Below are 12,615 nucleotides of genomic sequence, written 5' to 3'. Positions count from 1 at the left end.
CAAAAAGAATTTAAATAGACTGACTTTTGATTTTCTTTTTTTAAAAAAACATTAGTTGGAAACGTTGAATTTTTTGAAAATCGAAACACCTTATTAATATTTATAGTTAAATACGAAAAAAGTATTTGTAGTTGTAGTGATTTTTATAGGAGCCGTAGCAAAATGATAAAAAAAATACATCAAACCGAACTGAATTCTGACACAATTCTAGATATCCCGCTTTAGATATCTCCAGTTCTTTTTATTTAATTCCAAAAATTTGTCAATTTTCGGCTCCTCCGAATTGTAAATATTCTTACAGGTTATGGAACCATACTACCATCTCTCCTATACTTGTAGATAAAATCTTGTGAGGTCCTCTAAGAGACTTTAAAGTTTGAATTCAATTTGAATAGGTAAATAAGAAATCCAACGTTTTTGTTTATTAATTGATTAAACTAGAATGATTTATTTCAACTTTCAAGCTAGACAGGCGGATTTTCAGCGTCTTTGAATAGTTCCATAGTTCAAACTCAAAGTTAACAATAACATGTTTATATTTATTTTATTTTAAAAAGTCACATACTCAGAGTCAATTTGCTGAGCAATATTGTTGGTATAAAAGCGAAATTCAAAGCAAATACATTTTCCACTCGTTATTTTTTAGCAAATTGTTACGAGGTTCTTCACGTATGATATGATTCACACTTTCATTTTTTTATCAAACGATCAAACGATATGATTCTATATTTTTATTTTGGTCAATGATATAGTCATTCTGTCTATTTTTTTAGTTAGTCAACCGAGTCATAAATTTAATTGAAAGACTTAAATTTTAATTTAGTCCTTAAAGATATTTTTGATACAAATATGACAATGGTCTGATAAATTTAATTTATTTAGTTTTTTACTTCTCTCTTGTCTAATTTTTTAAATCTATTTTTTAAAAAATTTTCTCACTTCATTTAGTTTTAAAACTAAGATTTTTTTTAAAGTAAAAACATTAATAATCATCTAAAAATTAAATTAAAGTCGTCAACTCACTAAATCTCATAATAGTATGATATTTATTTAGCCATACAAAAAAACGTTTAACGGTTAGTTAATATTTTATTAATTTACTTATTTGACTCAGTTAACTGACATCAAGATGTGTGGAACGACTATACGTTGATGAAAATAAATGCGGAAAATTGTATCGCTTGATTGTCAAACAAGAAAGACTAAAATGTGAATTAGGGGACCTCAAAATAATTTACTCTTATGAAAAGCAAAATCAAAACCCATATGTAAGCCCTTGAATTTGCTATAATTTTATATCAAGTTCCCTAAATTTTAATATATTTATATAATATTGGTTCCACTAGTTCATAATTTTGATTTTTGTTCACATTTGTGTATATACTTCATTTTTTTTATAAGATAATGATTCCATGAAAATTAATAGTTGAACCATAACATAAAATGTCAAAACAAATTTTTCTATGACTTCCCTTCCATAATTTTTTTAGTTAAATCAAATATAAATATTTTTATGCTCTTACAGTCAATTGTTTCTTAGGGACCTTGATATACAAAAACACAAGTTTCAGGAGCTATATGTATATATATATAAATTTGAAGAAGGTAAACTAGAGATAAACTTATTTACAACTTTATATCAAAAGATTTAGAGTTTCAGGTGTTTCATAATTTTCCTTTTGACAAATTAACATGATTTTAATTCACAAATATCCTTTGGAAATGGAGGTTAAACGACAGTGGGGTAATACACTCTCCAAATTTATCAGGTTACTGAGCCTCAACTAAATTCTAAAATTACAAACAAAAGGGTCAAAAATAAACTTGTATACATTTGATTTTTCTTTCATTTTTTGGTTTTAAAATCTATTATGTCAAATTGTTTAGAATGCAGCAATTGCAGAAACATGCCCTGCAGAAGAAGCAGACGGCACCGATATCGACGACGACGGATAACAAATTTTCAGAAGCTGATTATACCGTTCGGAATCGAAATTATGAAGCTTCATTAGCTTCTTCTGCTTGGAATGAAACCTGCTCTGATAAAAACCTTCAAAAGATGGCTCTTTTGATGTCCTGAGGAAAAATGCATAACCTGCCATGCAATACATGGAAGTAACATAGAAGCAAATTGGCTCCATCACATCCCATGTTAGTTCCCAAAATGTTAACCTCATGAAAGCTGCTGTTTGAACAACCATATAACCTAGGCCGCTCCATAATTCTCGACGAACAAGGATATCGGCTTTTTTGTCGATTTCGGATTTTTGTTTCTCCAATTCCTCTAGCTCTTGTCTTCTTGGATCATTTGGGTTTGTTGCTGGTAATGGGATTAGTCCTCCAATTGCTTTTACTACCTGTAATAACAATAACACAGAAATTTGTTTGGGTAAAAGAATGCCTCTAATTCAAATTCTATTACCTTCTTCTATAATTTGCTTTAGCATATCAGAATTCATCCACTTATAATAAAAAAAAAATGTGACATTTAAAAACGAAAAACAATGGAAATGATAGTAAAAACAACAAATTGTACTTGATTATGAAAAAAAACTTCTGATTTTTCTGAAAACAATAAATTGCAGATATGAAAATGACTCATGAAATTGAAAAAAAAATCACTAAAAACTAAATACCATGACCATTAAAGAGCAAAAAGTGAAGAACTTGAAGAAAAACCCATAAACTCATCTCACCCCTATCTCTGTTAATAATTTTCTAGCTATACCATCTGAAGATTTTCACTCATGGGTTTTCATCTAAATCATTTTCTTAATCAAATCATCAATCTTTAAAGCTATCAATCAAAAGATCCATTAATCCCACAATGGATCATCAGAACTGCATCAATAAAACTTATGTTCATGAACAAAATTAAACTCAGCCCATCTCTGTTTCTAATTTTCTAGCTGCACCATCTGAAGATTTTCACTCATGAGTTATCATCTAAACCATTTTTCTTAATCAAAGTTTTAGTCTTTAGAGCTCATAATCAAAAAATCTATTAAACCAACAAAAGGGTCACTAGAACTTCATCAAATTCCTCATCTTTTTCTTAATCTCTCTAGCTAGCTAACTTCAATTTCTCTCAACTAGATTATATAATAAGATTATGTTTTTTTTTTGTTCTTTAAGAGGTGAAAAAGGCTTTATGGGTGATTTTGCTTCAATTTTTTTAAGGAAGAACCCATAAAAATGCCTTGATTTTCACCAATGGTGAAAACAATATCTGGTCACTGTTGATGATCTTTGGCGTAACGTAACAACAAAGTTTCACTCATTCTTCCTGTCGAAAACAAAACAAAAAAAACAAAAAAATAACCATAAAAACTTATCAGTTCTCAATCTTCCCCAAATTTTAAAATCAAATTCACAAACTAATTTTCTTTTATCTGGCTAATTGAATTCAGTTTCCATACCACCAAATTGTTTTAATCTGTAAAACAAATTTATCAACCACAATAATCATATAATTTAATTGACACCATTAATTAAATTAAATTAATTAAATGAATATGAATTTACCTGTTCGGGTTTAAGAAACACCACGTCGCCCAGAACAATAACCGACCCGGATTCGTCTAAGTTTTTGGCGACCCGAATTCCTTCTTCCGGATTCGAACACCCGTCTCCGCAGATCCGAACAAACTCCGAGTAACCAACCCAATTACTCTCCACATTTCTCAGCTTCGATTTCACCATCTCCATTTGCGCAGCTCTCAGCAGTTTCTTAGCGTCCGCCACCGTCAAATCCGCCTTCTTCTCGGGAGAGTATTTAATCTCCGGTGCTATCAACCCGTCCAATCTGATTCTATCCTTCGCAATGTCGAACGACCTGAGCTTCTCAATCAGATTATCTCCGGTCGGAAATGACCGGACCTCCGGCGAGATCGAAGGCTGGAACATAGCTCGTTTGTGGAACAACCGGCGGAATATTCCGTTATCTCCGGGATCGGGAGCAATGTTGGATTTCGCCGGGAGTTGACGGAGGATGGCAGGGTTGGAAATACGGCAGTTGGTCAGGGATTGATTTGTCATTTTGGTGATTTTGAAAATGCTTTGAGCTAGGGTTTTCTTGAACTCCATTCTTGATTAAAATGTTTTTTAAAGAAAGGAGCTAGGGCTTAAATTTTTTTTGTTTTTTCCAATAGAATTGGAAAGTTTTTAACGTATGGAAATGAATTGAAAGGTGAATGCAAATTGGAAGGATGTTTTTGAGCGCTTTATATAGGTGTCCCCATGGAGATGGAGATGAAAAACCCTTAATATCACGAGAAAATATCTTATTTTATAAATGAGATCTCGTGAGTGGTTCATATACCCTTATATTTTGGAAAATGTAACAATTTTTTTAGTATTGTCTAAATTCAAATTATTGTTTAAAAATGATTTTTAATTATATCACCCTTTTTTTTAATGTTGTGGTACGAAAATTCTGGCTATAAATATTGATTTTTAAATTATACAATGAAAATATTTAAAATGAAAATTAAATTTTTAATTATTAAATAATATTTTTTTGGTTTTAATATAATTAATCACTTTGTCATTTTTATACGGTTTAAAAAATATACTAAATTTTATAATAATCATTGAGTAAGATGACAAATATTCTTATCAAATTATTGTTTAAAATTTATTTTTAATTATATTTTTATTATCGCCATTTTATTTAATATGTAAGAGATTTTAGCTCTAAACTTATATTTAATATTTTTATACATAAATATGCTATAAAACAATTTTTTTTAATAATACTCCTTTCCTTTTAAATAATTTTTTATTTTGTCATTTGCATACAGTTAAAAAAAATATACTCCAAATATAAATAATATACAATAATTATTTAAATACTATAATTTATTAGAAATATATATACCTATTTAGAAAAATAAAAAAGATAAATAATTGTCTTAAAACATATAGAGCATAAAAATCAAAGAGTATTTAGGTATAATTCTAAATTATTTATGCCTCACATTAGGGTATATTCCTCTTCAATGCCATCAAATAAGCATTTCCAAATTCTAATATATCGTTTTTCGAGTTCGAGAAATTGAAAAAGGAGAAAGTCACGAGAGGAAATATCAAATATGAAATGTAAAATATGTTAATCACTGTACACGTGGTTGGCTAATTTCGGAGATGAGCACCGGCACAACCGTCTGATGAAATGAAAATTAAATAGTCAAGAGAGTGTAGATGCTGACGTGGTTGATTATAAAATGGTTGAGATCAAATGAGGTGGCAATATCGTGGAGAGAGCAGTCGATCGTTATCCTGTAAGGTCAGTTAAATTATAAATCTCTACACTCTGTGCGCAGACAATTTGTTATACTTATTTGGACCAAATTTAATATAATCAATAAATCACACTAAAATATACTTTATAGTAAATCATAATAAAAAAAACTCAAATCTCATCTTTTATTTTTGAAGCTTAATTCCTTAAAAAAATCTCACCTTGCACTTTTTTTCGTTTACACCCTGACTATGTAAAAACACAATTTATATCCAATTTTGAGTTTTTAAGTTTCATCTCTATTCAAGAACATTAAGTTGTACTTTTTTATATTTGGAAAAGAGTTTAAAACAATCTTTCATTTTTAACCTATGTATTAGTTAAATATTAATGTTATTAATAGTACAAAAATACCATCTTTTATAAAAAAAAACTAAAAATAATAATATTTTTTAAAAATCTTTCCGGAGCCGTCACCACCGCTCCTTTTTATCTTCTTGAAATTGGAAAAGGAGCGGCCGCCGCTCCTCGTTGGTTCCGGATTTTTTTTATTTTTTTAATTTATTTTATTATTTTATAAAATTAAAAAATTAATTAATTATTAGGATGTATTTTAATATTTTTAAGTTGAAGGATTTATTTGTATTTTTTAAAATATAAAAAAGAATGATATAAACTCTTTTCCACGATCTAATACTTTTGGGTAGGGATGAAACTTAAAAATCCAAAATTGAGTACAAATGATATTTTTATAGGGTCAGTACATAAAGGAAAAAAAAGTGTAAGGTGAAGGTTTTTAAGGAATTAAGCCTATTTTTAATTACTCAATTAGTTTTAAATTACACTTGATATGTGTATGAGGTTGGGGGTTTGACCCTCAAAACTCACGGGCAATGTTGTTGCCTATTTAAAACGTGTCTAACTGTAATTAACTCCCACTTTAGGGATGGCAATGGGGCGGGGTGGGGACGGGGAAGCCATCCCCATCCCCATCCCCGCGTTTATGGGGAATCCCCATCCCCGTCCCCATTTAATTAATGGGGATAAAATCATCCCCGTCCCCGTCCCCATGGATTCCCCATCCCCATGGGGATCCCCGTTCCCCGTACAATTAAATATAATTTATAAATAATTTTATTATTTTTATGAAATATTTGGAAAAAAAAATCATTATAGAAAATAGGGTTTTTTGTATGATATAGCACATACTTTAGCGTTTTTTTCGTTTTAAGCACATACTTTAATTTGTATCAACCGGTAGCACGAACTTTCAAATGTTTTTATTTATTAGCCCAGGCCTCATTTCCGAACTGATTAATCCTACGTGGCACGCCGGAGGTCCATGTCATCTCCAGCGTGGCTTCGCCATACGACGTCGTTCTGGGCCTCCTCCAATACGCTCCATTTTTACTCAATACGGCGCCGTTTTTGTTAATTAAAACGGCGCCGTTTCAATCAAAACCAATTTTCCCCCTTTCCCCGCACTCCCGCCCGACCTAATTTCTATTTCCCTCTAAGTCCATTGCCGTCGTAAATGGCTGAAGCAGCTTCTATTAGTGTTTGTTTAGAGCAATTGGGAGCTGGAGTCGTTACTGAAGTTGATGACGAGGAGGAGGAAGATGTAGGCGATGGAGAAATCGGGTTCGGATTCGGGTTGGGGTTTGGATTCGAAGAAGTCATGAGATTCTGTATAGTTTCCGACCACTCGCTGTCAGTACCGTTAGTTATAACGGAAACTGCGACACCTTCGTCTTCCTCGTTATTATCGAGAAGCTGTTTTTCTAGCTCTTGTAATGTGTCCATCATCTTCTTTTGTGTGTCTTGTCCTCCGTTATTGTTAACCGCTCCTCCTCCACCGCCGCCGCGATTACTATGTTGGAGCGTGTTCATGTAATTAAGCACACCGGATGAGAGGTGATTATTAACAGAGTGAATGGTGGGTACTCCTCCAGACCCAAGATTAATGTTCTGCGGCCTGAGCTGTTGAAGCAGAGGCACACCATAACGCTGATGAGACGAAAAAGACGGCAATTCCGGCGAGGAATTGGCTGAGAATTCGATCGGAGAAAGAGTTGATATTGGAGATGTGTGTTGGTACATCCTTGGCTTAACTGACCGTAGAAGAAGACCATTCAGCGCTGGGTTTATGTTACCTTGCTGTTGATAGTTTTGCTGATGATGCGCTTGAAAATCAGCAAGCGATCGTTTTCCGATCAAGCTTTGAGCGGTGAAATTGTTGTTGGTGGTGGTGGTTCGTGGTGGGTGAGTCTGAGTCATCTTCCCAGCTGGGTCTAAGAACATTTGAGAAAGCTGTGCTCTATACGCAGACTGGTTGTTATTTATGGATCTACCCGAAGCCATGCTGGAGATGACATGGACCTCCGGCGTGCCACGTAGGATTAATCAGCTCGGAAATGAGGCCTAGGCTAATAAATAAAAACATTTGAAAGTTCGTGCTACCGGTTGATACAAATTAAAGTATGTGCTTAAAACGAAAAAAACGCTAAAGTATGTGTTATATCATACAAAAAACCCTAGAAAATACTATTACCTTTTATAATATTATATATTTATAACTAAATAGAAACTAATAAAAAAAATTATGTTAAATTATTTAAAATTATAAATAACATACTAAAACTTATAATATAATATAAATATACATAAATATAAATCGGATCCCCATGGGGACGGGGATGGGGATCCCCATGGGGTGGGGACTATACTCCCCGTCCCCTCCCCATCTCCGTCGTTGGGGAATGATTTTCCCCCATCCCCGTACCCATAGGGGTATTTGGTGGGGATTCCCCGCCCCATTAGGGGCGGGTCCCCACGGGGAACGGGGAATCCCCTCCCCGTTGCCATCCCTATCCCACTTATCCCGCTAACAATTAAAGTAGGCTATTTTTGATAAAAAGAATTAGTTTTAAATTATGTGAATTAAAATACTAAAGTGAGAAATATTTTTCCCTATACTGTATTTCTAAACAATTATAGTTTTATGTATTTTCAATTTTTAATAGAATTTTTTTTACTGTTTGTATCTAAATACTGAAGATTTAATTATTTTAGCATTACTTTATTATCAATTAAAAGCATCCAATAAAAATAGAAAACCATTTAGATTATATATTACCGTTTAAAACATGAAAAATTATTGCACGCAATCGTTGCGCCATGTCATTCGTATAACAAACTAATGGTGCGTTAGTCATGTGGAAAGATTTATAATAAAAAAATTAAGTAATAAATGAAAGATTATCTATTGCAAATTTCCATTGGCTTATTGTAATTATGACATGGCACAATCAATGTATGGGATAAACACTCTTAAAACATACGTGCAATGTCTTGAAATAAGTAACTGCAAAAAATAGAAGAGTGTAAAGTTGGCATACAATGTATGTTAATCTCTAATAATTCTAATTAAATTTGTTAATTTCAATATTCAACTAATCAATTATTATTATTTCAAACAAATATTTAGTGGTCTTTATTTTAGGGAATGGCCATGTCATTAACTTGATTACATTGCTTTTATTTAATTAGACAGTAACCTCTTAGATCGTGAGTTTAATTTCTCCTATAAGGGTTTTTTTTATCTCTAATAATATACTCGATCCTTTTCATTTAAGAAGGAACATTATTTCATTTTTATTTGTCCCATTTAAGAAGGCCATATCGCGTTTTTGTGCCAATTTATATGAATTTTCCTTTTTTACCCCCTTTTCTCTTTCCATAATTAATGACTATTAGCTTATACACAAAATACAACACTATCATAAATAGGGGTAAAATAAGAAAATACTATAATAATTAATGCTTTTTTAATATATGTGAAAAAATCATTTGTTCCATCTTAAACGGGACGGAGGGAGTAAAAAATAACCTATAATATTTTTATATATGACATAATTTACAATCACATTGGAAGGGTGTTTACAATGACCTATTTATACTGTACAACAAATAATGCTCTTCTCATTTTTATTTCTGTCAATATATTTTTAGTATTGTCAATTAAGTTAAATAATTTAATTAATAAAATTTAAATTTTATGTTTGGTCATTTAACTTACTTTTACCATAGGTATAAAAATAATTATACTTTTACAGCATTTAACGATTTAATGAATTCAATTTAATTTTTTAATTTTAAAACAAAAAAAGTCAAATCAAGATGTATTTTCTATTCTCATGTATATGGAAAAAAATAAAAAAATAAAAACTAAATTAAAATATAATGTTGTTAATATTAATAAAAATAAAAATAAAAAAATCATATAGTTTGATTTTAAAGTAAACAAGATGTAAATATAAATTATATTATGTTGTCAAAATAATTTACTATTATTTATAAATGCATCAAAGTATATAATATCTATAAATATAGTATCAAAATCGGGTATTAAGTTGCATATTGCAACACTATATGTTCTCATACATGATAGTATCGAAATTAAAAATTAAACTGAAATTGTAATCAAAATTAAAATAAATTGATAATTATATGAGACAATTTAATGAGTTTTTTCTTCTATATATTTACGGGAATTTACAAAATACTCTATTTTTAAAACTTATTTATACCATTTTTGGCCATATTTCTCTTATTTCCTACGTTACCTATTTTTCTAACTTATTTACAAAAATACTCACTATATATAGAAGTCTTATCTCATTTTAGGTTAAAATTTTACATAACCACTTTTGTCTATCTCTTTTCTCTCAAAGTTCTCTATTCTTTTTTGTTTGAATTTCAGTTTATCTCTTCCGATTGCTTTTCTGTTCGTCTTTTCCGTTCGTTTTTCCGTTCGCGCTTCCGTTCGACTACTTCCGATGGATTTCTCGTCGTTTTCGGATGTTTTTCCGTTCGTCTCTTCCGTTTGCGCTAGTCCGTTCGTCTTTTCTGTTCGCGATATGGATTTCTCGACATCGTTTTTAGATTTGTGTAATTTTTTAGGTTTTTTTGTGATGATTTAAACATTTTGTAAATAAATTATTGTAAATCTATAATTTTTTTGTTTATAAAATTGTTCTATTATCATATACTTATTTTGTCTTTTTCTTATTCATAGATTTGTTTATTGCTACTGATTTTGTAAAAAATAAATTGATTTATGGTGTATTTATAGTGATTTTATAATATATTTACGTTATAGTGTATTTTCGGTGTATTTATATTGTATTTCTGGTGTTTTCGGGATATTTATGTTTTTGGTGTATTTCTGCCATTTTTTAGTATATTTATGGTGCATTTGCAGTGTTTATGGTGTATTTGCAGTGTATAGTGTATTTGCAGTGTGTTTATGGCATACACCACAAATATACTACAAAAATGTCATAAATACAATATGTATACACTGTATATACTCTATTCTTACACTATAAAACACCATAAATACACTATATACAGATACTATTGTTACATTATAAAAAACACGATAAAAAATGAAAAAGAATTTTAGGAAAAAAATCAATAATTTTTTTATTAAAAACTAAAAATTTGGGCTGTGCAATCGGTCGGTCGGTCGATCGAGCCAAAAAAACAAAAAACCGAAATTGGGTTAAAACCCAAAACTGAAAAAAAGTATTTGTGAAATTTAAAAAAAAAAAGATATTTTTTGTAAATAAATAAATCAGAAAAAAAATAATCAAAATTAATAGGTAAAAATATAAATAAATTAGCAAATAGTATGTTATAAAAAATTATTATTATATTTAAAGTTAATATTTTATTTAATGTAATTTTCCACCATGATAATAGTAATATATTGACTTTTCTTCCACTAAAAAGAGCCAAAATTAAGGGAATTTGGGTTTTCAATTTTTAAACAGCTAAGTCACAGCTTTTTCTATTAGAGTCTTGTGTTTACGCAAACTTATCGCCGCGTATGGTACCATCAAAAATTTAATCTCACGAAAATTCTTTTACAAGAAAAATAAAATAAATATTAGAAATTACTTAAGTTTGTAGTATTTAATTAAGATCTAATGCCTTAAAAACCCCGACCTTTTAATCCATTTTCAATCCTACACTGACGTTGAAAAATAGTCAATTTTATCCAATTTTGCATTTTTATGTTTCAATTGTACCCTGAGTTTTTTTAATTGAAAAAAATTAAAAAACATTCTCCACGTCTAGCATATATTAATTGTTTATGTTGAAAATTTATTTCAATTTAGTTAAATTAATTAAAAATTTAAATTAGTGTAAATTTGATTATAAATTTTAGTTAGTTTTTAAAAATAAAACACTTATTTGTATTTTTTTAAAATGAAAATAGAACTTCACCGTTTTTTGATATCTCTAATATTATTAAAGAGGTGGAGGATGAAGAAATTCAATGTCAAAATGATGTTTTACCAGCAAAAAAAATTCCAGAAGCATTATCTCAAATTAGAGAATATGTTGCTGGTGACGATTTATTGGTATCCCTAGCGGTGGTTCCTGTTAACCAGGACCACCGACAATAATGAAAACCATAAATTGGAACGTTTAAGGTATGGGTTCCCTTAGAACGTTTAAGAAGTCTAAATTTAATTATTAGATCTAGTTATTTTAGTCTATAAATTTGGGACCCTTGTTGGTTAGTTTAACCCTAGTCGATGACCGTATTTTTATAGCTCTCATCATCTTTTCTAGAATAGTTGACTCAACGTATTGAGAAACCGTTCATGTAATTTTTGTTATTATTAATGGAAATTTTAACCTTTGACAAAAAAATGAAAATAAATTTTATTATATTTTAAAATTTAATTAATTAAATAATTTCATCATTTAAATAAAAAAATTGTAAAAATTAAAAATTTAGGATACAATTGAAATGAAAAAATGCGAAATAGAATAAAATTGATCAGTTTTTAACGTCAGGATAGAATAAAAAAGGGGCTAAAAATTAGTGTTTTTTTCTGAAATATTAGACCTTTTATTAATGAACAAAATTTATTCTAGTTGGTGGTGGGTGATAAAGATAATACCTCCACCAGTTATACACATAGCAAAGAATGGAAATGTGATCATTAGCGCTAGCTAATATGTATTAGTATATATTTAACTTAAGGGTAACCAGAAAAGGAAAATAATAATAATGAATAATAATAGTGATTAGTATATATTGATGAGAGATTATTAGGTAAACTCAATTTATCAAGTTATTCGTGGATTAGTCAATTATATTATGACATGTCATTAAAATAGTGGTACTATCGTAAATTTTTTTATTACTTATTTATACTTTTGACTAGTAATATTACGATAGTGCCATTAATTTAATGACGTGTCATAATGTGATACCTAGTCCATGGATGACGTAGTGGACTGAGTCTATTTAAAAAAATTTCATATATTGAGAGTTCTACAAGACCACGGTT

General features: G+C 29.8%; 2 protein-coding genes across 2 annotated transcripts; both read right to left on the bottom strand.

Annotated features, from left to right (window-relative positions):
- Positions 1–1,611: 1,611 nt before the first annotated feature.
- LOC126655950 (calcium uniporter protein 2, mitochondrial-like) lies at positions 1,612–4,204 on the bottom strand. The gene is made up of 2 exons (XM_050350363.2): positions 3,526–4,204; positions 1,612–2,357 (listed from the first exon to the last, which is right to left on the bottom strand). Exons 1-2 carry the CDS (start codon positions 4,084–4,086, stop codon positions 1,884–1,886), a joined length of 1,035 nt encoding a protein of 344 aa, XP_050206320.1. The 5' UTR covers positions 4,087–4,204; the 3' UTR covers positions 1,612–1,883.
- A 2,541-nt stretch (positions 4,205–6,745) lies between these two features.
- On the bottom strand, positions 6,746–7,603 carry LOC126655584 (scarecrow-like protein 8). Its single transcript, XM_050349819.1, has one exon. The coding sequence runs from the start codon at positions 7,601–7,603 to the stop codon at positions 6,746–6,748; it is 858 nt and encodes a 285-aa protein (XP_050205776.1).
- Positions 7,604–12,615: the final 5,012 nt, after the last annotated feature.

This window comes from Mercurialis annua, linkage group LG7 (assembly GCF_937616625.2).
Source record: "Mercurialis annua linkage group LG7, ddMerAnnu1.2, whole genome shotgun sequence".
Lineage (NCBI taxonomy): Eukaryota > Viridiplantae > Streptophyta > Magnoliopsida > Malpighiales > Euphorbiaceae > Mercurialis > Mercurialis annua.
This window is presented reverse-complemented; position numbering and strand designations above follow the sequence as displayed.